This window comes from Gavia stellata, chromosome 17 (assembly GCF_030936135.1).
Source record: "Gavia stellata isolate bGavSte3 chromosome 17, bGavSte3.hap2, whole genome shotgun sequence".
Classification (NCBI taxonomy): domain Eukaryota; kingdom Metazoa; phylum Chordata; class Aves; order Gaviiformes; family Gaviidae; genus Gavia; species Gavia stellata.
Genome location: NC_082610.1, coordinates 13,480,507 through 13,508,321, shown reverse-complemented (window position 1 = coordinate 13,508,321; position 27,815 = coordinate 13,480,507). Strand labels below are relative to the sequence as shown.

General features: G+C 43.4%; 1 protein-coding gene across 5 annotated transcripts in view; it reads right to left on the bottom strand.

The window, feature by feature from the left end:
* Nucleotides 1–1,196: 1,196 nt before the first annotated feature.
* DENND2B (DENN domain containing 2B) overlaps nucleotides 1,197–27,815 on the bottom strand; it is a 74,091-nt gene continuing 47,472 nt past the window's right edge. For all 5 annotated transcript variants that reach the window (XM_059825667.1, XM_059825669.1, XM_059825668.1 and 2 more), the window contains 7 exons: nucleotides 27,119–27,267; nucleotides 7,029–7,206; nucleotides 5,896–5,937; nucleotides 4,777–4,888; nucleotides 3,536–3,775; nucleotides 2,337–2,423; nucleotides 1,197–1,940 (listed from right to left, as the gene is read on the bottom strand). In XM_059825667.1, coding sequence (XP_059681650.1) covers nucleotides 1,906–1,940; nucleotides 2,337–2,423; nucleotides 3,536–3,775; nucleotides 4,777–4,888; nucleotides 5,896–5,937; nucleotides 7,029–7,206; nucleotides 27,119–27,267 — 843 coding nt within the window. In that variant the 3' untranslated portion in view covers nucleotides 1,197–1,905. The remainder of the gene's footprint in view (nucleotides 1,941–2,336; nucleotides 2,424–3,535; nucleotides 3,776–4,776; nucleotides 4,889–5,895; nucleotides 5,938–7,028; nucleotides 7,207–27,118; nucleotides 27,268–27,815) is intronic.

Genomic DNA, 27,815 nt, shown 5'->3' with positions numbered 1-27,815 from the left:
TTTCTTAAGAGATACATTGCTTCAGAAATAAATTTCCACATATATTTACTAGCAGCTGTTGTTTATAAAATAGCCAGAATGCACCTGAACAAGTGAAGTTACTCCTTCCACTCTGAAGAACTACATCTAGAAGTCATTCTGAAACTTACAGCATATTATAGAGTAAAACTAATGGAAATTAACATTTGTTATTACATTTCCATTGAGTCAAAAGCACTTGATACTTTACAGACATTTCATGTACGCTTAAGAAGCTGTTGTATATACACGAGTGTGAGGGAGACAAGGAAAAAAGGAAACGACTTCACCTTTTTAGTAAATAATCCCTCGATTTTGTTCTATGAGGCTGATAGCAAACCAAAACCACTGTCAGGTTAGGAATTGCGCAAGCCTCAAAGCCAATCTAAGTAAAGAAATCACACTGCAAGTGAACAAAAATACAGTGTGTTTGTTGTTTTTTTTTTAAAGGCAAGATGGTTTAGCTAATTTTCATTAGCTGTCAGACTTGCACATATATTCAAGTATTTTGTGTTTTCTTCTTCAGACTAAGGGAAAACTTACAGAATCTCAACGGGAGTTATGTTACCAGATCAAAGTACTTGGGCAACGTTCACAGCTGCGCAGAAGGCCATGGCAAGCTAACCATTCCTGTCCTGCTGAAGAGCCTTCATTGAAGTGGAAACACCACCTAAACAGACTGCAATTAATGCAAAAGAAAAGCAAACTCTCATGAAATGTAGATGATCTGCTTATCAGAAATTTAGGCAAAGGCTGGCTGCTACAAGCTGCTCGTATTCTACTCTGATCATCTAACCAAAGTAGCACAAAACCAACCTGAAAATACCACAGTTCAGGAGCAGTTGCTATGATACAATGACAAAGTAATTTGCTGCTAACCGATGCACAGAAAAAAAAAGTGTTAAGAGATGCTTCTTTTAGCATAAAATTAACAGAACAGGAATATAAAATGCTTTGTTTCAGCCCTAGTGAAAAACATTGAAGAAAAATTAAGCTACATGTCATGAAATAGCAAACCTACTAAAAGAAAAATTTGTAATAACGATTTTGCATTTTAATTACAAATTCATGAAAAATCACAGGAAAGTTACTGGTTTTGTACCTACTCAACAGCAGAAGCTGCAGAGGTTTGCAATGAATATAAACAAACAGGTATATTTACAGAGTTTATTAGAAACCATACATACATACATTAGGAAAGGATGTACTGTACCTACTCGTTGCAGCTTGCATGTCAAAGAACTGAGATCTCCTCAGGTTTAGCAGTCTTAGTGCAGAATGAATTACAAGTAGTTTACTGACCAGAGTTCAAACCAAGTGGAAGTTTTGTATTGTGAACCAAGTACCTTATTATCAAGTTACTTTGTTATTTCTTTCTTTTAAAAGATTAAAAGGAAAAAAAACAAAACCAACTCCACCACATGAAAGCAGCCCCCATGCGTACAACCTCTCCCACATACCCAAGTTCATTCATCCCCGCAGTATTCAGGCATCAGTGTAGCTCTCACAAACATCTGTGAAGTCAGTGGTTCTGCTGAGACAGTCAGCTGCACATTATCAGCTACTCATTTTTGCACCAAGCATAACTCAATTCATACTAAAGAAAAAAAAAAGCACCTGTTATTCTCAGGAATATACAAATATTTACCACAGTTTTCCTTGCTCATTACAAAATCAGTTACAAAAGCTTACAGCACATTATGTACAAATTCTATCCAAATACATAAAGGAGCCATCATCTGGCACACTGTCTAACAGCATCGGTCGTCACTTAAAGCTACAGTCAGCTTGTTCCGCTCTCCTCCCCCATCAAACTCTGGAACGCTGCAGGTGTCTCAGGCACAGTGACATAAATAGTCTTTGGGTTGATATTTCAGCAGAAAGGAGTTAGTTCTTCTTGTGAAGGAACTTCATTTTGTTCCCTAGAGAAAGCACACACCATCAGTCTCTAGCATATACTGAAAAGTCACTTAGCAAATGGGTCTAATTTGTAATGTAATTGCTGTAGAGTTACTCTTCTACTTGACACCAGCAGGGACAGCCAACTCACAGAACCCTGAGGGGTCAGCCGCCTCCCGTTTTTCCTCCTCGATTATGGTTTGGTGGCCCCTCCAAGTGAAAATGGAAGTGTTAACAAGGATCATCATTAGATCTGGATTTGTCAGCTTTAAGCATACTTTCATTGTATCCCTTTTGATTTTTCCTAACACATACTGAAAATGGCTGATTATCTGGTTTCACCTCAGGTAAGATGAATTAAAAAAAAAGAAAAAGACATGAAAATTTATTTCAGAAATAGTTCTAAAGATTTTCCTCACCAAGGCCTCGCAGAAACTTGTTTACTCCACTTTGTTCTGTGTCTGGAAGCTCTTCCAAATACTGTTCAACCCTCTGCTCGAAGAGACCTGTGGAAGAGGGGAGAAAGGGAGCTGGGGTGAGCTGGGCCAGGCTGAATCCCCCGGCCCCTTTGTGCACGCCCAACTTCGCACTTTTACCGCCCTTTGCCTCTGAAACACCGTAAAACGTTACTGCCGGTGAGCCGCTATTCAGTTTCACGCGGCATCGGGGCAGCCATGGGGAGCCCCAGGCGTTACGTGAAGGGTAACGGATCCCCGGGCGGGAAAGCGAGGGGCTGAGGGCGGCCCCGCGGCACTCCTGCGGGCCGGGCGGCCCTCGCCGGGCCGGCTGCCTGCTCCGCCGCCTCGCCTCCGCTCCGCGACACGCCGGCACCGGGCGGCCGGGCGCGCCGCAGCCGAGCGGGACCGCCGGCACCACGTGCGCGGCGCTGCTCGGTGGCTGCAGCCCGGAAAGCGGGCCCGCCGGCGCAGCGAGGGCGGAGCGCCCCGGGCCGCGCCTCCCGCTCCCTGCCCCTGCCCGACGCGGTCACGGCTGCAAACGCCGCTTACCGTCCCGCGGCACCGGGCACCTCCCGGCCACCGGGGCGGACGGGCGGGGGCTGTGAGCCGGTGCCCGTCCCGGCCCCGGCCCCGGCCCCGGCCCCGGCCCCGGCCCGTGCCCGCACAGCTCCCGCAGGCGGCGCTGCAGCGCCACGCGCGGCCGCGGCGGGAGCGCGCCGGCGGCCCCCGGGCACGGGCGGCAGCTGAGCCCCGGGGCGGGGCTGGCTGTGAGGGGTGCCGCCAGCAGCCTGACTTTAAGTTGACCGTCTGGGTAGCTGGGCTTCATCTTAGGAATGCTTTCACGTTGTTCCCCGGCGAGCACCGGCCGGCAGCCTCCGGGGCGGTTTCCCACCCGGGGTGGGCCGCGCCCGTCAGAGGATCGTTCCCGGTTTCGCCTTTGAGTGACTTAAGGAGCTCAGGTGTGAATGTTCTTCTGGTTAAAGCCTTTGTATTATCCCCGCCATGGCTACAGCTAGGCCCGCGAGAAGCGCGCAGTGTGTTTCGGGAGGTTGGTCAGCCATGCAGAATTTGCTCAGCGCTGACGGTAGATAGAGGCGCTGAGCACAGGACCTGTGCAAAACACGAGTAACCCGCGCTGCAGGAAAGAAAACCACCCTTACCTTTTGCCCTGCATTTTCTCAGCTCTCTGTCCTGGATGAAGCCAGCAAACATTTGGGATTCCATGAAAACTTCCAAGAAGCGGCGGATACTCTTGGAGGCCACAGATTTACGGAAAGCCTCCCTTTGGAAGGCACGCTCTCCTTTTTCATTCTGGGTTAGGAACAGGGAATAATGGCCAACTGTCTCCACAAAGAATCGGATAAAAACCTCAGACGCTAATCCATTCAGGGTGTTACATTCTGCAAAATAAGGCGGCAATAAGACACCAAAATCAGCTGCTACCAGAGCTGTCAGCATTCTCACCCACACTGGGCCAGGTACTGTCATCTACTGGTTTACCGATGCCATGCTAATAACCGAAAGGAGCTGTACTGGCTCCTTGCAGACCTGGATATACATCAGACAGGGTAACAGCTTTATAATCAAGAGTGCCAGTCTACATAATCGCTGTTTCATAACCAAGAGTCAATGAGAAATACAAATCCTCAGGAAACAGCTCAGAAAATTAAAAATTTTGTGGGTGCCTCATCAAAATGATACCTCATATTTTAACTCTTGAGTAAAAGTTTTCTTGAGAAACCTCTGAATGACTCAGAATTAAAATGTTTGCTCTGGGGATAATAAGCCTTTACCAAGAACTGATCAAAAAGAGTATGTTGTAGAATTTGGGTTTTCATAATTTCTGAGTTGTTAAAGGAGTTTTACTTATGTAACACAGATGAGTAGAAATAAATTTCAAAAACTGAGTAGGGGCTTGTTTCATACCTTTTAACCACAGGCATTTAAATTCACCCTGGGCTGTTCTTATAATTGCTGGAGAGAAATATGAACCTTCAGAGGCAATTCAGACCCTCTTGCACTGAAACTGTTTTCTGGAGGTAGCTGCTTCTCTCCCCTGAATATACGGAGCGCCAAGAACAACTCCAAACTCAGACACACCCCTAAGTATGTATAGTTATCTGGATTGAATTAGGGCCAAGTTAACCGCAAACCTCTGTTTGAGTAAAGGTTTAGAGGTACTTATGGGAGTGCATGTAGTTTACAAAGAAATTAAAATAGATCGCTGACAATGTATTACTGTGGGTTGATACTATCAGTCCCATTCCTTGTGTGTTCAGAGACTATCTTTGATGTCAGGAAAGGTATTTGAGTACTAAAGTCCCATCTTTCTCCTGGATGCAAAGTCACAATACTACCTACATGCTTGTTTATACAAGTCCTTGTTTCCAAATGAACTTACCATCGTCTGAATCACTATCTGAATCCTGATTTATCAGTTCATTCTTTCTCTCTAGAGCCTGCTCCAGAGCAGCTTGTAATTTTCTAGGTAATAGTGTGTCTTCATCATCCATCTGACAGAGGAAAGAAAAATATCTTTAGATTACATTAATCTATGCAGCAACTACAGCAAATACTTTTGCAAGGTTTAACATTCAGAAGAAAAGCATTTTGTTATCTGCTACTGTCATGCCTACATAAAAAAAATAATGACAATCTATGTGCAACTATCATATATTTCTAAACAAAATTTCTTGCCACTCTTAATGAGATTAAAGTCAGGAATGATAATCCAAAGAGCAAGGCAATCATATAGAAACTTGGGATCAGCTCTTTACATGACAAAGAGTCCCAATAGTTGTTTTTAACTAAATACACATCATGCAAAGCCTAACTATGTGTACACACAGCTGCTCTACTTTGTTTTAGACAGCTTACTTGGTTCTTGACAGTTGATTTTACTTACATTCTATGATATCTTATTTCCTGGTTTTCCCCCTGTTGCTCTCTTCATCTTATTTAATGTACGATCAGCATAAGCGAGTAGACGCAAGAATCTTAGCTCTGCAACCACTATTCACCAGCCATGTTTTCCAGAGAATCATACAAGAAAGTTTACTCATCTAACCTACAGATCGTTATTTTTGAAATTATTTAGTGCCACATTACTATCAGGAGATGGTGATCCTTCATGTCCCTGTTTACAGGGCTCCTGCTTTTCCTACCACATTAAACTCTTCCTCACCTTTGCTCTCTCACTCAGAAACTTTTCTTTGCAATTTTTGATCTTTTCACCTCCAACAGTGTAAGTTTTCTTGCTAACATGATGTTATTATCTTTGGATGTTTTCTTTGCACTGTGAATACAGTTCTTCTTCTGACAGTCACAGCCTCAATCCCTTTTGCATACCTGAGGAGTAGTACTTATTTGCAGGTGAAACAGAAAATGAGCACTTTTTTTTTTCTGATCTCTTTCCCACTGCACAATTCATGCCAAATATCTCTAATCAAAGAAACCAAATCACACTGTAGGAGTAAACAGCTTGCTAGACTGCATGGCAACATTTTGAGCTGTATTTTACCTGTCTGATGAATCGATCAGATCCCAGGTTAACCATCAAAGCCTAAAGAAAAGAAAACACTATAGTAAAATATATTTGAAGAGGCAGAAAATATTCATTTGTGTCTGTGAAAGATCATCTGAATGGTCCCAAGCCTCAACATGAATCAAATTCCTACTGTGAAACAACAGGTTGTGTACTTTATAAAATGGGAAGATGAAGTTTTTCTTTAGAGCTTAAAGTCTAATTTAACATAGTTAGATACAAGAGATCTCATACTAGGTTAATACGTAAAAAAAGCTAAAAGGGTTAGGCAGGTCTTTTTTCTTAAACCTAAGCAAGTTATTGCTAATCATTTTTGTTAACATGCAGATGAAAAGTATTTCAGAGAGGTTTAAAGAAAATGGGGTCATTTGAGGCAGCAGAGCTTCTGAAGGGCAGGGGTGTGAAATATTAATGGTAACAAAGCAGCCAAGCTGAGAGATGGAGCTGGGAAGATACGGGAGAGCGACGTTAGGAAAGTGGGAGGAAAACAGAGCAGAGATTTACATGGGCCAGAGGCACAGAGAGCCTTGAAAGCGAGCACAAGGAAAGAAAATTTCATAGAAAAATGACAGGAAACTAATAGCAGTAAGAGAGAAGACCGTGCCCTTGAGTATTTTTGCGGTATTTTACTGGAAGAACTGATGAAGTGCAACTCTCATTTGATTTCCAATATAGTATTAACAAAGTCTTAGAAGTTAAAAAAAAAAAAAAAAAAGAGCCTTAAAGGTTTTATTTTCAGTGCTGGCTATGGCTTCAACTTCCATTAGCATTAACAGGTATCACAGCAGATGGCACTTCATGTCTTCCTCTTCTTGTTCCAGGTACAACAAAATCAGAACAAATCAGCATATTTACACTGTACTTTTGTTGACCAGGTTAACATTCACTTCTCTCTGTCAAGGTGCCAGGTATGGGAAGAGGGGCGGAAAAAAGAGAAGACTAAACCTGCTGCTGCAGTTTTATCAAGAGGCAGTTGCCCATAAGAATTAGGCAGAGAAGAAACAAAGAGGCAGATTAAAAATTAAACGTGATTTATGTGCGAATGGCAGGCTCTCTCCAGGGTGAGGCCAGCTTTACTCCAGGCAAACAATTCTGCTGCCAGCTCCTACCTCCTCTACGGGCAGCTCCTTCAGTTTGGGCAGAGAGCTGGAGAGCAGTCCCACCAGGAAGGGGGTCGGGCAGCACACAATGTCAATCATGGATGAGGGCAGAACAGGAATGAAGGTGTGCTGCCAGGAGAAGGGGTACAGCAGGGCCACCACAGCGTGCGAGCAGCTCGAGAGGGTGCTGGAGAGAGAGGAACAACCACGTTAGCAGAGCTTCTTCTTTGTCCAGAACACCTACCACCTGCTGATAAGCTTAGCGTGTTAAAATGCAAGTGCCCAAGGGGCTGCCCTTCTATTACTTCTGACTTCAGGCCTCCAAAATGCCCTTCCAGTCCCTGCCACTTCTGTACTGTGCAGGGTGGTAGTTCCTCCCGTGCTCACCTCTAGGTGACTTGAAACTAAAGGTAAAAAGCTAGAATCAATTTGTTTCATTATAGCACTCAAGAGACACTTTGATCTAGAAGACAAGGTTTAATGTTCCCAACAGCACTCAACAGCAGCCACTTTGAATGATGCTTAAAATGCAAAAGCAACTTCAGTTCTTAGCTGTTACAACCATGTCAGTAGTAAGAAAGCATAATGCTGATGTTCTTATGTCAACTGCTAATACACAAACAAGGGAAAATGAAAATGAAAAATAAAATAAAATTAAAAAAAAAAAATCCTAAAGAAAAACTCTACTAAATCAGATGTAAAAAAAACCCCAACAATCAGTACTCACTCCAAAGGAAATCTAGTAAAAGGAACACATTTTTCAAAGTTTGTATATTTTTGTGACAACAGCGTATTTTTGTTATAATACATTTTAACAGGCTTATTGACCAACTCTAACGATAAAGGTATTAACCCTGCTCAGTAGAGTACTCTAAAATACACATTGGTATCCCCTAAACATTAAGACTTGATATCATTCGTGGAAAATGTCTTGCATACATTGTCCTTCCATCTACTGAATCTGACTCCCTCTTACAGTCACATGGTTTCCAAATGTTAAAAATAAAGGCACATCATTACCAAGCTAGTTTTAGCATCAGGGGAATAAAGACAGACTCTCAATTTCAGAGCTTTGATTTTGGACTGAGTTACAACATCTGCTTCTCACAGGCTGAAGATGACAGAAATTTGGATTTTTACCCAGCCTAGCATGACTGAGCTAATTTTCTCACAGTGCAAACTTCTGCTATGCTTAATGTAGCCACAAAGAACTATAAATAACTAATAACTTCAGAGCTGTTACTGCTTGAGAATGCTGGGTGAAAATGCTGATTTCTTCTTCTGCAAGACTTGTTGGAGACTTTAGGTGGCATCAGACCTCCATTGGAATAACCCTCACGAGCATTTTTGGTTGTGGGTTATTCCAAAGCCAGGAGAAAGGTTTCACCTGTTTGTTCCTGTCAGTGATTAACCTTTGAAGTTTGCTGAATGGAAAAACTGAGACTTGGAGGACAAGGAAAGAAAAGGTTGGGAAAGAGCAAATGCTTGTCTTTTACTGCAAATAACCTGTTAGGTTTTTTTACTTGACATTTCCTTTAACATCTATCAATTGCATGTTTTTATAACATATGTTGTCTGACACAGGTTTGTTGTAAAATGATGCGTTTCTCTAATTTTTTTTTTTTCTTTTAATAGCAGGCAATGGTGCTGCTTTGACTGATATTTTGGCCTTGAGTATCTGCCACAGCAAGCACAGGGGTGTGTTTCAGAAGAGCTGTGGAGCATGGTACAGACTCCCAGCACTTTCTCAAGCTCACTTTAATAACTCTGTGGCATTTTCAACTACTACAAATTCGGTCATCTTAGCTTAGTGACTAAAAAAAGAGCCACGTTAAGCTAAAAGCAGGAAGACAAACATTCTTCTGATACTCGGTTAATATTTTTTTCCTTTCTATAGAATGCCCTTTTGTAACTTGTTGTTTTACGTGCAGTGCTGTGACGTAAATCGGTCCCTGCATCCTCTCGTGCGTGCTATTCCCACGCTAGGGGAGGCTTCGGGCTTTGGCCCAGGACACTGGTTTCTCTTCCAGAGCTTTCCCTGGAGCTGGCTGGGCAGGGCAGCAGTTGAACGCAGCAGGCGGCCATGGGGAGGGTGTCCTGCAGCAGCACCCTGCTCTGCTCTGCCAGTGTCCCGCAGGTCACACCATCCCCCTTGTCAGCTCCTTGGCCTGTGCATTTTAAGGCTCTGTACACAGATTTTCAGAATTCAGCCTCAGAAAATCTTTCCCTGTGAGACATCTCAGGCTGACCCCCATGAAACACTCGCTCTGAACTTTCAATCCCCAGAATCGCCCGCTGCCCTCCCTCCCGGACTCTGCTCATGCAGAGGGCAGCAGGAGTCCCACACGCTGTTACCAAACTCTTGCTTGTACAAAATGCCTCTGTCTCTTCTGTAGCTGGAAAGATTCATAATTAGAAAGGATACACATCTTTCACTTCAGCGTGAGGTTTTTACATTCTGTAAAGTCAAATTCAAAGATGATGGATGTGAGGAAACCCCCAGTTTAAATCTCTAAAATATGGTTCAAACCCTTTTAAAAGGGTATTATTCATGAGAAGCGTGTTTGGTAAATTAAAAAGAAAGCCCTACCCTGAGAAACCAAGTCCACTCCAGTTTTTCCTTTCAAGATGTGCAACCCACACATTGTCCCACTGTTCTTGTTTATGAGAAATAAGAAGTAAGGTCAGATGATTTATTTTCTTTAAGGTGTGTGAAGCACACAAAGTAAAGCAATAGTATAGTCAAAGAAATTAGATTTTCAAAATGTTTTCACTTTTCATAGTCCAGGGCAGTTTTGATAATACAGAGAACTGGTTTTGAGAGTGGGCTTTTTTATTTGGTCCGTGCAGTCTTACAGGATGCTGCATAATGTTATAGCTGTCGTTCTACTGGAAAACACTTCTTATATTACCCATATGCAGGTAATTTTATACATGGGCACAAGAAACCAAACTGTTGCATGAGTCACGCACTAACAAGGAATATAAAACATCACATACTTCAGAGGGGAAGCGCTGCTGGAGTCGTATGCATGTGGGAGACATACTATGATGATCCCAGGGCTCCAGCCACCCCTGTACAGCATGGGACCAGCTGTACTGGGGGTCCCAGCACTGCACTAGCATGCGGCTCGCTCCCTCCTTCCGACACACAGGTAGTCCCACTGGCCCATGCCCACAGCACTAACACCAAGCTCTCATCCCGCCCCAGAGATGCGGGCTACTCTACCGGCCTGCGACGCTCTGTCTCTGCGGAGCTGCTGATGGGAAGAGGCAGCCTTCTGCTTAAACGCAGCATGAGTCTCTGCTCTGTCAGCTACAGGCTGTCCCGCACACACATTGAACTGTACACACAGAGTAAGTCTGCTAGTGATAATTGACTGTGAAAAGGTGACTGTGTGGGATAAGGGAATTTTCTTACATACAGATATGTAAGGCTATTATCCAGCCGTACTACACAGCCTACGTCACTGAACTCACCCCATTGCCCTGTACTCATCCCAATAATTTGCAGTCTGCTAAAGCAAAATTAGTGAACAATTTCTAGAAAAACACCCAGTTACAATCGATTTCAAAACACAGGCAATCCACCACTTCTCCTTCCAGTTATCATCTTGTTAAAAATTATTTGGGGTTTGCCTAGGTTTTGGTTCTTCCCATGCCTTTTATTCACTAGATTAACAAAACCTTCAGTGTTTGACCTTCTCCCCATGGAAGCAGTAATATGAGATTATATAGTCCTATTGAGACATTCTTAATCACAAATTTCTAACATTTTCACTGTAAGTCTATGAATAATTATAGGAAATTAGAGACACTTTTCCTTTACATTTATAAACACACAACTTGATAAATCTTTTCAAATACGGAAAGGCTACATTATGATTAAAACATCTCTTGAAGAAGAGATCTTTTATCATGTTACGGACAAAAGATGACAATGCTTCTTTCCCACTCAAATTTGATTTCTCGTCCTTTAGGCTATTTTGCTTTCCAAATAATTTTCTTATGATAGCACATAGAAACTTTTCTTTGTTGGGTACTTGGCTGTGGAGAGACAAGGCTCACACTAAGAGCTGAGGCACAGGAATTTCAGACACTACGGTGACTCAGATGAATTGTGGGGACTGCTTGTGAACATGATTTAGGCCCATGTCAAAAGCAAATTAATGTGAATTAACTTTGACTTAACAAGAACACTTACTATCTTTTAGGTAGGAGGATGTCTGCTATCAATTTCTCAGTTGGTCAACCAATAAATAACCACAAGTCTAGGCTATATTAATATATAATTACAGCACGTTTACCTTATTTTGAGAAACACACACTGTCTGCCATTGAACAGTGAACGGACACCGCCCTGGCTGCGGGGAGCACTGCCGATGTGGATGCTAGTGCTGGGTGTGTCTGTTTCAGAGAACCATGGCTCGTTGCATACTGCAAATCACCAACTCTCATGAAATGTTAAAGTCATATTCAGTTACACATGCTACTCATGTTGGAAATATTCCACAGATACACTGGATAATTCTCTTTTCTCTATAATAGCCAAAATTTATATTCATTCTCACTTCCCCCCTACCTGCAATTTCTCGCAGACCCAAGGGAGCCTCACACCCTCAGCATCTCCTTAAGTCCAGGACTAAGCCTCTAGCACAGACAGTCCTTTGCTGGCGGGGCTCCCTGATCCTACCTTGCTACTCTTGTGCATCTCCACAGTCATTTTGGCATTTATATTGAAGGAGAAGAAGGTGAGAATATCCCTTCCCCTTCCTCCTTTCCTAAGGGACAGGCAACTTTACTCAGCTAGGAGCGGAGGGAGGGCCAAACCACACAGTGGCTCCGTCACCCCAGGACTGGTGCCAGCTCTGTGCTATGCCAATGCGCTGGACCCTGCACAGGGCTGGGACTGATTGTCAGAATCTGGTCCCTCCACTTCCTCAGATGGAGAAACGTAGCCAAAAATGTAAATTCACAAAGTGTTTCCACTGCCCGTGTTTACTTTTCCACAACCTTTTCATGTTTCCCATTTCTCCCTGCTGATTTAATTATGTTACTCTGTCCACATTTGCTGAACTCTTTCATCTGCTGTGTTAACGCATACATGCTCCAGCCCACAGCGGCTCTGTGACCGAGTTACCTCCCTGACCCACATCCTCTCGTCAGCTTGGGAGAGCTTCCTCCCACTTGAGGCTGGAGTCTCCGTCCTTCGCAGATGTAATACCTTGACTCAGGTGGGTATTACACAACCACGTGCTTTGTCACGGGGCATGGCTGTGTTCTTCTGTAATAGCTCCTACCCTTGTGCCATTGGTGAGCTACATAGCAAAACCAGATGCCTGACACTTCCCTCCTACACCCTTCAGCGCCTCCCCAGATCCTGGATTAACTCCAGTCTCTGAGAGAGAGAGAAGTCTGTGACACTGCTGCAAGATAAAATGGTCTGAGAGGTTTGCAAAGGACTCTGTAAAAGGCTCTGGGAAAAGGCTATAGGGCCAAGGGTTCAGCCCATCTCCCCTCCAACACACACGGACTGCAGAGGTGGAGGGGAAGAACAAAGCAGAAAGCTTGAAAAGCATCAACTAAAGAGAGAACAGAAATAAAAATTGTAACAGACTGCTACAATTTGGATGGGAGATGGAGTGCATGTAGGATTGCTGTTACTGGGCAGGCAGTATTTCAGCAGAACTGTGCTGTGCTGGATACAATACACACCTAAGCTTTGAAAAAATAAAGGTTTCTCTGGGTGGATAAGAATAAATAGAAGCAGCACTTTTATTCAGGTGGATAAGACTAAGTAATAGCATCAGGGACAAGATATAAATGAAAACCTATCAGTATTGTAAGTGACAGTCTCCATACTCGGGCTTTCTCGCTGTAATCAGCTCCTGCAGCATTCCTGTGGAAGGTCAGCTTTTAAAGCAAACCCAAGCATCCCTGGCCTGTCGGAAAAGCTGGCTGCCAACGAGGAGATGTTACCACCTTCTCCCTGCTCCACAGTGTGGGTGCTCAGCTCCGGTACCCTCCTTGACACCCAGGCACCCTTCTTCTGAGGCTGTGTGCACGCAGAGCCCCCAGATAAATGGCTTGTGCTTCACTCCTGGGGCTGCTGTGCTGTGAGGACACATGTTTCATTAACCCAAATACTACCAACTACTCACCAAATAAGGCAGGGAGGAATAAAATGAGAAAGTCTTTGATACAATGGTGCAGGACATCTCCAGTTTTCTAGACAGTGTAAAAGTGTCAGACATGACAGTGTTTCTTCCTATGCAAATTTATTGCTGATTGTTTCTCTGTTACCACTCTAGAACATTTAAAAGGGAAAACCACTTTGATTCCTCTCTTTTGACTCAAACGAAAGAAATTACATGTTTTTGCAGCTTTTTAGCAAGAAGACCTACCCTGTGAACATTTCAAAATAAAATCATGTGAGTCATTGTTGCTAGAGGAAAAGGGAGCATGGTGATGGAGCCATCTGACTGCACGGCTGCGTCCCCAGGTTCGGGAATGTGCAAGCACACATGCTCAGGAACAACAGGCACACTCAGAGGCGCAGCATCAGATGCAGAGAGGGTGGGGAGGGGGCTGTGGCAGAACATGACTGCAGGACGCGTATGGGATAACCTTCTCACCAGGAACAACATGAAGCAATAAATACCTTTATGCTTGTAAACTAATACTGAAGCAAAGCTGAAATGGAGATTTTTTGAAAAGTGAAGCTGTCACGGGTAACATCACTGCTGATTAGGGATTAAAGAATACCTCTGTGTATTCACGTATAAGGCCTGCAACTACTGAAGGTTCTGGGAGACCTGCCTATTTGTAGGATTGCTTGCATTTGTAAGGCATTGTTTTCACATGATCAGGATTTAAAATTTAACTTGTTTTCACGGAAATTTTTAAGCTTGTGTGTCTGCCTCTGGATAACTGTTTTGTTTTCCAATTTCAGGCAAAATGACATAGAATCATAAAGTAATTCAGGTGGTAAGAGACCTCAGGAGGTCAGCTGATCCGACCCCCTTGCTTGGCATCAGATCAGTTTGCTTCCAAAACCAGATAAAAAAAATTGTTATTTTGTGCTATAAAACATCCTTGCTGCCCTTTTTTGTGAAAGGGTGGCATGCTTTGGTGGCAAGGACTTGAAGGCAGGAGGGGGTGACTTGTGTGCCAAGGACTTGTCACTACTCACTCTGATTTGGTTATGTCAGAAGCCATCTTAAAAGAATAATTTTGTGCATGCTAAAAAGAGACTTATTTAGCTGCTAACTTCTTCAGAAGAAATTGTTCACACTAAACAGCACCTTCCTTTCCATTGTAGCCCGGGCAACACAGAGAAACAGGAGGCTTAGCTGGGAGAGGAAGATCATCTTCATCTTGCAGGGAACCCTAGGGATGGGAAGGGAAGCCTATGAAGGGAAGGGAAGCCTATGAAGGGAAGGGAAGCCTATGAAGGGAAGGGAAGCCTATGAAGGGAAGGGAAGCCTATGAAGGGAAGGGAAGCCTATGAAGGGAAGGGAAGCCTATGAAGGGAAGGGGGAAGCTGAATTGAATGCAAAGGGGTAAATATAAGACCTGTGAGGCAGAACTGGGAGGGGAGGAAGAAAAAATGAGGCCGGTGAGCAAGTGAAAAGGAAACATGAACTGACGGCAAAGAGACTGGGATGCAAAACTAAGGGACAGGAGAGTGACTGGCTGGGCTGAACGACGCAAGGACCAGGGAAAACAATCTAATATGAATATGGATAAAGCTCTGTCATGCACATGCCCCCAAATTATTACGTCCCTGTGAAACTTGTTCCTTCCTGTTGCTACAGGCAGATGGAGGGACTGCGAGGCTGGCTGATGCCAATTACGCATCCTCATTTGGTACCACAGATGCTGAGAGAGGCTGCAGCTGCAGGAGGGAAGGTCAGATACCAGCATAGCTGAAGGTGCGTGACAGAGGCTCGAAGCCAGCTCGTGGATCAGGTGCATATCAAATATAACCAGTGCTCATACACTTCACTCACTCCTGTACTGCTTCCCCCTTGCCTCACTACGCACAGCCTGCTGATAAGCAGACACACACAAAAGCACAGTTTCTGTCAGGAATAATTTTCACACTGAAAAGACAGGTTTTCTCCACAACAGTTATATTTACCTGTCTGTGAGAGACAGAAGGTTATGATCAAAACAAACACCAGAATTTGTGCTCAGCTTATTGCTATTTGACCCAAATTAATTCTAATACAGTAATTTATCTGGACACTGATAGAAAAATTATTTCTAATTATTACAGAGCAGCAGGAATTATACTCACTTCATGCCTGGCTTCCCCAATTAAAACAAAGCACGAGGGGACAGGGAAAATACTGGTTTAGGCTTTGATTCAGCAAAGTATTTCAGCACAAGTTTCAGCCTTAATTTACTTTCATTGTGCTGAAATACTTTGCTGAAATGAAGCCTCAAAGACCTTTTCTTTTTCCACTTCTATTTTAATCAGATCAGCCCGCAAGTACACACACAAGACATGATAGCCTCTTTTGAACCATGAGTACCCTGACCGCTGTGGAACAGTGCTACCTGAATGGCTGTAAAGTCAGCCTGTCTCGTTAGTAAGCATGTTTCAGCTTCTGAAATTTGAATAATTTTTTACTTTTCTAGAAGCCCTTCAGGGGTAAAACAAACTACAGAGAATCCTTCAAGCCTTTATAAGGTGGTTTGGAAGTAGAGACTGTAATTTTTGAAGCTATTAAACAATTCTCATTTAATTTTAATATATTATTAATATATTTATTAACATTTAATAATGTAATCTAATTTTTAATTAAATAATTAGATTTCAACCTCCTGGATTGAGAATTCCCTATGGCAGAATCCTTCTGTAAAGGGCCCATCCCCGTGTAGGGGTACACAGGGAGGAGGACTCCCCTGCTGCAGACAAGGCATCTCTCCTCACCTGACCTTCAGGTAAATCTGCGCAAATCTGGATAACTGCAGGAAGTTTAGGATGGAGTGGTTGCATATGTGACTTGAAAAAGCGTTCTGAACTTTCTGAATTTCCTGTTATTAAATCTGACTTTTCTCTAGAATAATCAATTAAATGTTTAAAATCAAAGTAGTTGGTGCATATTACATGGAAAATTGAGTGAGTTTAGGCTGTAAAAGCCAGAGTAATATTTTGCATTGTGATTTCTTTTTTAAAGCAAACACTTAAGTAAGAGGTAAACTAAGAGTCATGACATGAGGTCTTTAGTAGTTGGCCTAAAGTATGCAGCTAATACTGTATCTCTGATCAATACCTGACATCCTTCTTTTCAAGAAATAGGGACAAATCTGTATGTTTGTATTTTAGGTTACTTTTTCTCTTGATGCCAGGGAGATCTGACAATAGAAAGCTCTGCTCCTAGTGTCTAAATAAAATAGGGAATTCCCTAGTGTAAATGTGATCACAACGGAGGGGAACACGTATAATTCATGTGGGAACTGCGGTGAGCCAAATCCATTCGGGCCAACTCAAATGCAGCAGCCAGTTTTGAACATTTCATACTTAATCATTCCCCACACTACCACAAATACTGCTATAGTTGATCTATGCAACTGGGTAAAGAGCTCTCTAAAGCACAAATGAGAGATGTGCCCTGTCTGTTATGGACTGTAACATATATTACTCAGTATTAGCAGTGAGCTAAGGACTCGCTCTTAGTCCAGAAGCAGGTGAAAATCCCTCACTCTGCACAGGAGCTTGACAAAGGAAAAATATTATTCAGGAGACGAATGCTTCCCAGGGTGGGTGACTGATTTAGCAAACCCAGAGCACTGCTACTGCACTGTTCTTGTCAGTCTCAAGGGCCCTTCCACTGCTTCCTCGCCTCCCCAGCCAGGCTTCCCCCACCTGGCAGCAACAGCCTGCTGCAAAAGTGAAAACTTAACCGTGCTTTTGCCAAGGGTGAAAGGCAAAGTCAAGTCACAGTGGATCCCCTAATTTGAATGCTGACACATTTGCTGTAAGTGACCTTTGTGATATCTCAGAGTGCAAACAAGACCTCAGTGATAACACTGGCAGGGAGAGAGGGGCACAGACTGAGGAGGAAATGCATATTTTCCACATCACATCAGCCCAATTATCAGTTACGTTCGTCCTTTGCAGAACCTTTTTAACTATGCTTACAACTCAAAAAGTGTAGCTACTTAACCCTCACACCCCTCAAATGGTGGGTTTTTCCCTCATGAAAACAAGCCAAACCTAAACCTTGTTTTGCAAGAAATTAGTCACACTTCAGGTTTTATCTGGTGTTTTCTACAGAGCAGTCTGAGAAAAGCCAAGCTCGTAAAATTTGCATAAAGGAATCACAGTATGGCCTCACCTTTCTGGCGAAAGCAGTGCTGCAGTTCCTTATCAGTGGGGCATCAGTGATGCAGTTAATTTTGGGACAGACTCCCGTGACTACTAAAGGTGAGTTACAGAGAGCTCAGGCACCGATTCCTCTGTGCTACTGATGATTCCAGGTAGGAGATTTTTTATTATCAACACAGTGGTTACAACCCAGTTTCTGGACTTGTTTTCTCTGACGTTAATTCATGGAGCCATGGTTTGCCACGCTGCCATGTCAACGAGTACAATTCATGGAGCAGACTTTCCCAACGGCTTGAGTCATCATCTGTGTCCCACTTCTGGTCCCCTCTTATCAGATTGTACAGAAAATTGAGTGGGCAACATCTTCATCCATAAACTGTTCTCTGACCACATCCGCTTTAGCTTAAGCTTGCAACATCCTCTCCTGTCTTGTGCTATCTTATCCTACCAGTATGGTTGCATCAGCAGTCTTGCTATAATTACCTGAACACGTCCCCACAGCGTGTTACGAGTATACCAGGCAATGTGGAGCAGAAGGGGTGAGGGTCTGTCACAGTGCTTGCCTATCCTTTCATCGCTCCCCCTTGAAAGTTTGTTCAGAAGCATGCGGACAGAAAAGCTTTTCTGTCACCATAAATGTCCCATCATACCAGAACAGAGAACATCACATAACTTCAGGTGATATTTTGATACACTGGGCACTGTGCTAAGAGCAAGGAACTTAAATTTTAGTATTTTCTAAGATGACAACAAAGAGACCAGAAATCATATCTGTGGTGCTCCTGGCAGCCCGTGTTATGCAGGAGGGCTGCTGCAGCAGTCTGTACCCAACTGCAGTTCACAGTCAATGGCTGAAGGAATGAGCAGGTACGTTACATAGCATGCCGTAGTGCAGCCAGGAGACAACATCAGGAACAGCCAGCACCTAGTAGTTGTCTACCCTGCTGGGATCATGTCCCCTAGCTAAAGAGAGATGGACAGAAATATGATGTGCTCTCAGAGGTTCCTATTTTAAAGCCGCTGGATTTGTCAATCAGTTAAAGTAATTCAGATTTTCAATGTTTTATAATTACACAACTCATTAGGGGATTTTATCAAAGAAATAGTAAATGCAGGGTTCATTTTGACTATACGGGAGGCTTGCTTTTTGTTTTTTATCCAAATATTGGAAGACATATTTTATGCAAAATTTCCAAAAGTTATCGTAAGTTTACACAAATTAGTAAGTTGGTTTACTTCCTTAAGAGCTGGGTTTTCAGAATCCAGCTCCCACCTGCCTCGAACGCCTGAGTGACAGTCTGATGTCCCACAGATAACCTGCAAAACACAACTCTGTCTCATGGCACAGATCAAGGTTGCATCACATGGAGCTGAGGACTGCAGACCAGAGAATGCACTGTCAGGAGATCTCTCTCTGGGAGAATAGCTTTGAAGCACTTAATTTAAAAGAAAGCAGAGAAAAGTTGATTAAAGGGGAATGTGGTTTTAATGAAGACATTATTTTTTGCTCCCATAATGCTTGGGCATGAGAAGAGAGGCACACGAAAGCCCCTGGAGAAAAAGACATGCAAAGTGCCCTTCAGAACAAGGATTTGGCTTTTCAAGCAATTGGTGTTCAACAATACTTTCCGCAAAGCTCAAGCAAATGAGATTTTTGGCAAAAAATCATTGATTTGACAGATCAGCCACCTGCCCAAGCTTTGTCAGGTGGTTACAAGAAAAAAACCCAACATTTCAAAGTGGAAAGTTATCCTTAGTGCCCACTGAGTGATCCAGACCCTTCCTGCATGACAGTTTCTTAGCAAAAATCCGTAACAAAAGTGGTTCTGGCCCAGGTGCTCCACAGGAGTGTTAACTGCTTGTTCTTTCCACACTGGGACCTTTGCTCCCACCAGTCGTTGTTAATGTTCAGACTGGTGGTTTCAGATTTGCAGGCGATCATTGCACTATTAACAACACGACAGCTGTGAAGTAGGATGAAGAATTTTTCTAGGTAGTAACAAAGGAGGAGAAAAACAATCCCAATCCCCTAATCCTATTCATTCAAAAGCCAAAAAGAGGGAATCTATCTAAATCCCCTTGCTGGGAGCTAGAGGCCAAATTGGGAAAATGTTGCAACTTATTGCCATATGGTTATTGCACCAATAAGCAATCCAGAAGAGAATTACCAAACAACATGGTCATCTTCTTATCCCATTCCCTTTCATGGGGAAGGGGAAGGGAGAGAGAATTTTGTTGCACAAATCATAAGTGGAAAAATGATGATGTTTTCCCACTGTAGAGCTTTGGCCAAAGCCTGAAGTGACATGAATAAATACCACTGGAAAGGAGGGCAGGAGGCAAGCAGGAAAAGGAAAATCATACAAGCTTTACCCTTCTTGTGATATGGCATATTAAAAATGCCATCAAAGTTTACTGCATATTAAAAATGTCAGTATTAGATTGCTTTTCTCTGGGACTGTGGAATCTTAAACAAGCCAGAGGCTTAGAAAGTTAATTTTGTTTCTCGGGCTGTCTCTTCTGCCTGACACATATTTTCCTACTGTCCACGTACAGCTCCTCTGTTGGCATCAGTCATCACAGAATCCGAGTGCCAGAGAAATGTAATCCAAGTGGTACAAAATGTAAGTATCTCTTGAGAGGGGGGAATAAAGTGCAAAATTTCTCTCTCAAAAATCTTGAGAGACAGCTCTGCTAGTTACCTTAAACCACCAATTTCACATCACATTGAACAGCTTCAATTCTAGCATTTAGACTGTAAGACAGGGCACTCAGCATCTTGCAGGACTGGGCTGCATACAAACATCCTGCTCAAAGATGACAGCTATATTTGGTAGGAAAGAAAGAGGCAGAATATCAAGAAATTGCAGATAATGGCCAGATAATCACATACGCTACAAAAGGTTTAAGGTTTGTTTAAGTATATATGTTTCTACTTAGTGATGCTTCATTGTGCAAGCAGATTGAGAAAAATCAGTCTCACAAAAGGAAAGCAATTTCAGGGTAAGGTAACAGAGACTCAGACGGACTCCAGAGGATGCTACTTCTATAAAAGATGAGGGGAGCTGCAAGTTGTTGTCCCTTGGTTAAAGCAGGGGTGGTCTGCGGGTTCTAAATCGCTCCTCAACGGGGGCTGATCTGGCTCTCACTGGAGGATATGGAAACTCTCTGGTTACTTACATGAGAAATGGCTGGTTTTGCTGTAGAATAAATTCTGTCTACTGTGCATGATTACATATTGGATAATTATATGAGTGCTCATTCCTTCCACTGCAAGAATTAGTGGAAGAAATTCTCTAGCTTGTGTTCAGCATGTCAGACCAGACAAGCACAATAATCCGGATAGTCTTAAGAAAGCACTTCAAGATCTTTGGATAAAAAAATCCCGGAAGAAATGTCAGACATCCACACTTCTCCTGGGATTAGACATAAGATCTGTGAGCTATTACACATTTCACAGGTAGAGTAGCTTGCATCTCTAAACATCTCCTTCTTCAGTGCACAGCTGATGACTGAAAAAAGAGTTTTCCCCAAGACAAAGAACTGAACTTCTAGCTCAATATAGGGCTGTGCCAGATGTGACCAAGAGAAGACATAGTGGAGTCTCCTGTAGCATGTGCTCAGAAATGGTACAGACCAGTTAGAGACTGACAACAGTAAATTCTCCCTCACAAGCTGGTTTCTGGCGTGTGTATGTTGTCAAATTTATCTCACCTTTTTTTTTTTTTTTAATGGAGGTTTTTGTGACAGGGGAAAGTAAAGGAAATCTTTATTACTGCCCAAAGCTGTCCACTGCCCACTGTCTGTTTACCGAGCACACTTTCTCTCTTTGTCCTAACACACGGGTTTTTACCTTTCAACCTGCAGGTTGGCAGATTTTACAAGTTTTACGATATGGCAAACTACTGGAAAGGAGCATTCCCCGGCAGCAGGTGAGCCTGGTCAGGCCTATCATTGCCGTGATTAGCTTGTAAGAATTATATCCTACTTTTGTTAATTAAAAATGAACAACAAGGAAATAGGGAATGAGCTTTCACTTTAGTAATCTGCCCAAAAGTTTACCTACTCTTGCTTTTCCACTTGGCCTTGCTACAGGGCTGAGGTACAATAGTTTGCTCTTACTACTAAAACATCGCCACTTATCTCCTTTTTAAATTTGCATATTTTAACGAGCTACAAGATCATGCTATGATTTTGTCTGCTAGATTAAAGGATCCCTACTACTGTTTTTCTAGGTAGGCACTGGGAGACTGAGACCAGGCTGCCTCTCAACTGCTAACTGTGCTGCTTTCTAGCGTGGCCTCACAACTCTGAAAACAACAGGTCAAATATGAGGACAAGTGTCAACGTTCCCCGAACATCCAGGGGATAGCACGGACAGCCCTAAGCAGTCTCTGTCCGTGAGATTCGGGAAATACCATTGTTTCTTCTGAAAGCCTTTGCCCTTGTATACAAGTACACTCTGCTCCCCTTTTGCTCCACAAAGTTAACAGAGACATGCCTGCGGGATGACTTCCCCCAGTATTTACATAGTTATGCTTCTGTCCTGTATTAGTCAGTGTTTCTGTCGGGAGCCCATAACCTTTGGTCAGGTCTGGGATCTGCCTGGACTTTCTATAGTTGTGCTGGACAACAGATTCCTCCCGGCGGTCCAAAATACTTCGGGGAGGGACAGGGAGGTTTTTATCTTTAACAGGATAAAAGGCTTTTATCCTTAACAGGATAAAGCCTTCCCACTTCATAGGTGCCTAGCTGCTGCTTGCAACAGCACCTCTTGACTGCATGGGGTGAGCACTGCAGAGGAGGGTTTCAGAGGGCTGCAGCACACCAGGTAACAGACTGCTGGTCCATCTTGGGCCAGGGGATGTGTGTTGGCAGAGGGGCAGAGAAACACGAAGGGGAAAAAACCTCTCCTTGGGAAGGCAAAGTAGTCTGTGGCCATCCCTAAAGGAAGGAAGACACTGATGTGCAGGAGCTTTAGCTGCACTGCAGTTCACTGTCATCCAACATTTCCTCAGCCTCATTCCCACAGATCTCCCTTGCACATAGGTAAAAACTTGTGGGCTTATTCACAAATTTACAGTATGTCATGAATGTAAATTCAGCTGGCTTACACCTAAGGATGGTGCATGACAGACCCCTTTCAGTGGCAACACCATCTTGAAGTGTGCCCATACCAGTGCTCCTGCCCACCCCCAGCCCCAGCACCCTGCTCTGCCCCTCTCCCAGCAAAGGAGCTCCTGGTGTGGTCTGGCAAAGGGCCCGGTCTGGTTTGGAGAAACTGCAAAATGAGTAATTCCTACTGCGGCTGGGCTGGCACAGCCTCCTGGGTGAGGGATAGTGTGGTGCAGGGCAGGAGCAAACAAGGGGAGGAGGGAGGACTTCCTGAGCTGGCACTGCCACTTAGAGAAACACCTAGCTCACCTTCGCCTTGGGGTACATTTCCCAATTCACCTAATTGGTTTAGGAGCATAAAACCCATTGCTGTCAACAGAGATTTTTAGCTTGAGGCCCATGCTCGGGCTTCACTGAGAGTAGCTGAAATATCTCTCATTAAAAAAAAATTCACAACAATGAGAAGTTATTTTGCCTTTTACAAGAGCAAGGACTCTATCGAAACCTTTCACAGCCCCTAAAGGTTCAGAAAGGCCATTGAAAGGAATATTCTTGGATTTAGATCCACAGCAAAAGACAAGCCTCATCCAAACACTCCCCCTGACTCTGGCTGGCGTTGGACTGGACACACATGTGAAATGTAAGCAAAATATGCTCAGAGTCCTTCACAATATAGTGGATTACAGCAAGAGTGTTTTTTATTTATAAAAAATGGGGTTATAACAAAGGGACACTGAGATGCCCAAGGCTTTCCTTTCCCCCTCTCCAAACATTCAGGAGAAAAGGCAAAGAGACTGTTCTCACAAGCACAGATACATCACCTCCTCAGCAAACATGTCCACAAATTTGTTTCCCCAGCATAAAACTAAAACAAGCAGAGACTATTTTTCTTGCAATGTTTGCTTTCTATTTATTTTCTGTTGCTACCTTTGTGCCTGCAGCGACACCAATGTCCCCCGAGCCCCAGAACCCACTGATCTGCATCTACTGCCTAGCCTTTTACACTGCACGAGAGCAGCTCTCCCTTTGCAGCTGGCAGAGTTGTGGGATTGTTTCAGAGTTGGGGTGAACAGGCAGAATGCCGGGAACATAAATAGGGGCTCCCAGCTGGGACAGGGATTGAACTGGGATGAGACATACCATCTCAGTTGTGCTTTCAGCAGATGTTTAAGAAATGGGAGCTTTAAGTTACATCATTATGAGTTGTTATTATTATTCCAAGTTTCTCTATTGTTATCTTTATTTCTCTGTTGTCTTCTTGACTGTTCATTGAAAGCAAAATACTGAAACGTCACTGGCAGATTCAAATTAATTTTTGAAGGTAAGCAAATAGCCACAGGGATTTATTCACCCAATTTCAAACAGAAAAAATATATAAGCAACTTATTGGGGAAAAAAAACCCCAAACCTAACTGCACATAACTAATCAAGGCAACCTCACAGTCCTATCATTCAAAACTTTACTATTGTTTCCTCAATGCTGGTAGCATCACTTTCTGTGTTGAAAAACAGCAACCTCTTCTGTGCAAAGATGGAGGACTATACATTTTCACATTATGGGCACTATAAGAACCATAAACAACAATTTATTGAATGAATCTCACTTCATTAGACATGACTTTCCCAAATGTGTATAATGTGTGAAATCATTTATTGCTTGGAGACCTGTTAAACAGGCAGCCACAAAAGCCCATTGCATCTCATTGTTTGAAGCCTAAACCTCAACATCATGTATTTCTAAGCTATTTTTTGGGTACATGCAGAAATCAAACCCTTGTAAAATCTTTTTAATTTCCTGCTTTCGTTCTTTGGGCCCACAGACTGGACCTGTAAGATATTTCACTTCTTTTTTTTCCACATTACTGGTAAACTCCTTCGGTTTCAGCCGTGATGCCCATAAACAAAATTCACGTCAGACAAGGCAAAGGTTCCAAGACAGACAGTTATTAGCTCAAAGCCAGAGTGTTTCATTTTAGACTTCATCCCCATTTAAACCATGAAAACCTCAGTAAGTATTGAATTTAAATCCACTGTCACTTTCTCCAGGCCTTTGTCAAAGGACTCATTATTAGCTTCTATTTTACAGTACCTCCTAGATCCCCAGTGCTGAAAGGGGCCACACCGTAGAGCTGTGTACACACACAGAGCAAGAAGCAGACTCCATCCTGGAGCATTTAGGATCCCAGACAGACCAGACAAAAGATAAGAAAGAGGAGCTATGTTTCCAGCATGTGTCACACAGGAGGTCAGAGGGTTCAGAAGGAGGGCTCGGGATTCAAAAGTCTTAATCCAGGGCCTTATCTACCACATCAGGTTTTGTCACACTCTTTTTAAACAAAACAAAGTATATGTATATAATAAAGGGTACATGCGGATATAATGAAGTACATGTATGTAAACCTTTTTTAAGAAAGGTTCTGTCCCTTCTTACAGGAGCAACCACAAAACCTCATAAGCCTTTTGGATCCATCTGAATCCTCCCCTTTCTCAAAGTACCTGCTAATGGCCCCTGACTGGATGGCTCACTCTCACAACAGAAACAACTGTTCGCTGGAGAACAGTTTTTGCAGGACAGTGCAACGTTTGGATATGTGTTTACTGAAAGAGATCTTTATCATTTCAGGTTCCTGTTGGTCCTGGTGCTCTATATCTGTGTGCTGAAAGGGAGAGCAGCAGTGTTTTGTCTGTAAGCAGGACTCTCTGTTACCCTCTGCTCTGGGGCCTGTAGGACTAGGCAGCTATCAGGAGAAAGGTAATTGCACAGGCAAGCCTGAGCTATTAGCTTGCAGTCAGGCTTGCAATGTGTATAAAACGCTGGTTGCCTGATGAAGTACTGGGTTACCATGAACCCTCAGCATCAGCAACATGACTGTTTTCCAAGCCAAGCTGTCTTAAGCCTGTCAAAATAGGTTTAAATGTTGCTTCTTTTCTCTGAACAGTGCCCAGAAGCATTATATGACATCGGCTAGGCCAGCTGTCCCAGGGAAACACTCCACGGAACAGCTGCTTTCTGTCCAGCCCTCAGGGCTGAGGGTGTCTCCTGCAGCAAGCCATCCCCGCAGTACTGTGCCTGCGGTCCACGGATTGAGGCTCGGGGTACTTTACCAAACCAGGACAACATTACAAAGGGGTGATTGGGAACCCTGAAGCAGAGTAACAGTTGGCAGCAGCACAGCCCTCATTTTCTCTGTACCATTTCTGTGACTTTCCACTCAAATCAGTGTAGAAAAAGAGTCAGAAGGAACACGCCAGCAGTATTTTCAAAAGCCACCTGCCCCAATATTCATGGTATGACTCACATACCTACTAAAGTACTGCAGAAACCCTGGACTAGCTACACAACTCTCACTGGGAGTTTATATGAAATTAAGTCACCCCAAATGGTCATTCAAACTAAGGGTTACTGACAAGGGAAGGGATGAAATAAAATGTTCCTGTTCTAGACAACAAAAAAGACTGCTAAGGAAGTAACTTTATAACCTGAGAAGGGTCTGCAGCTTTAAGAAATTCTCCCCTAAAGGTTGTAAAGCTTTTACTATGCAAAGTATTTTTGCTATTATATACACTGGCCGCCACTAAGTGCAGCTATTATTTCTGGCGGTCATTCAGAGTAGGTCAGGGCTGATAAAGTGTTTAACAGAGTTTGTTTGGGTAGATCCATCTGTGGTTTTAACCACCCATACAGTCTTTTGTGTCCTTTTAAAAGACGCTGGATGTTCCTGAGTCTAATAAATTAGGGTCTTTATTTTTTATTTGCCATCTTTGATTATTTATCATGCCACAGCGAAGAACATCTTCTTTACAATGTCCACATTTTTCTATACACATTACAGAAGCATCTATAAAAGGGATGATTCCTTGCTGCGGGGTAGGGGTGCAGCCTACATAGAGATCCCATTTCCTTGGTAAAGGCCATGTGGAGTTGTGACCTGTCACTCTCACTCTTTACACCTTGGGGTGAGTTCATGCCTCAGAGGAGCCAAGGAGGGGAGATTGCAATCAAAGGGCAGGGAAGTAAGAGGTGTGTTGAAAGGATGTAGCAAGGAGCCCAAGATGGAGCTTCGAAAAGGAAATGTTTTCTGGTCACATGAGCACCCAGAAAAATATCCTAACTAGTGGGGATGGACCGTAATAGCATTCTTAACACTCCCACTGGATGGGTTTGGTAGTGCAGGATTTGAAACCCAGCCCCATTACAAACTCTCTGTACTGCACGGAGGTGAACTCTCAGCACCCTACTTCCCTGCCTGGCTGCACTGCATGGCCACAAGGTAAAGCACCTCAGAGGTGATCTCTGCTACAGTTTATGAATACTCTGTTCCAAAGCCTGAAATGGAATATTGCTAGGACTATATTGCTTCAAAACCCTGTGCAAACATTTACTGACTATGAAGCAGGTGAGTATTGGTATCACCATTTTACAGACAAGAAAGTAAGACAGAACAAGCGGCTTTTAGCTAGTGACCACCAGAAAATGCGTTCCTCACCTGATGCAAATAACTTCCATTGATGTAAAAATTGTTTAAATCCTACAGTGAGAGGATCCTCACATCTGACAACCATTCTGGACATTTCATAAAGCTTTTTGTATCTGGAGATAGTACTGTCCTGAACAACATGTGGTTCAGCTCCCTTTGCCACTTACCTGAGCTTATCTGCTACAAAAATCACACGCCGCTCCAACAGGAGAGAAGCAAAGATCCTGATGATCTGACGAACGCTGAGGCACTTGAAAAGGCATTCAAAGTCCACATGTTCCAGGCGTGAGTCCATTGGCCGACGCAGCTCAATGACCTGAATACATCCAACAAACATCAGTCAGCACCACTGGTCAGGGTTGACAGCACCAGGAGCGCCCGGCACCCCAGCCCAGGCCCTCCAGCACCACTCCATGCTTTCCTGTTGAGGGGACACAGAGAATGACCCCCATCCTCTTTTGCAAACTGAGGCTGGAGGCACAGCGCTCCAGAGAAATGGTGTATTACACAATTCACTATCAAGTCATTCTTCTTCCCAAAATACAGTTCTGTGCATTAAATCTGCTGTCATTTCCGAGGGAAGCATAATTCTGCCTTGTAAACACCCTGCCAGAGATGTAAAGCTTGGCTGAGTCAACAGTATGAAGCAAGTAACAAACTGGAAACACTAGAGCTGGAAGCTTACAGAGTTAAAACAGCCATAACAACAAGGTAAATTTGGTTATAAACTTGGCTAGCAATTCAGATTCACATCTAGGTAGGAGCCAGGGACTGAACTTAAAGGCCAGGCAAAATTTAAACCAAATTTAGTTCGTTTTCACTCTTCTATGATGTGTAATTCACTACAAAATGTTTAAAACCCAT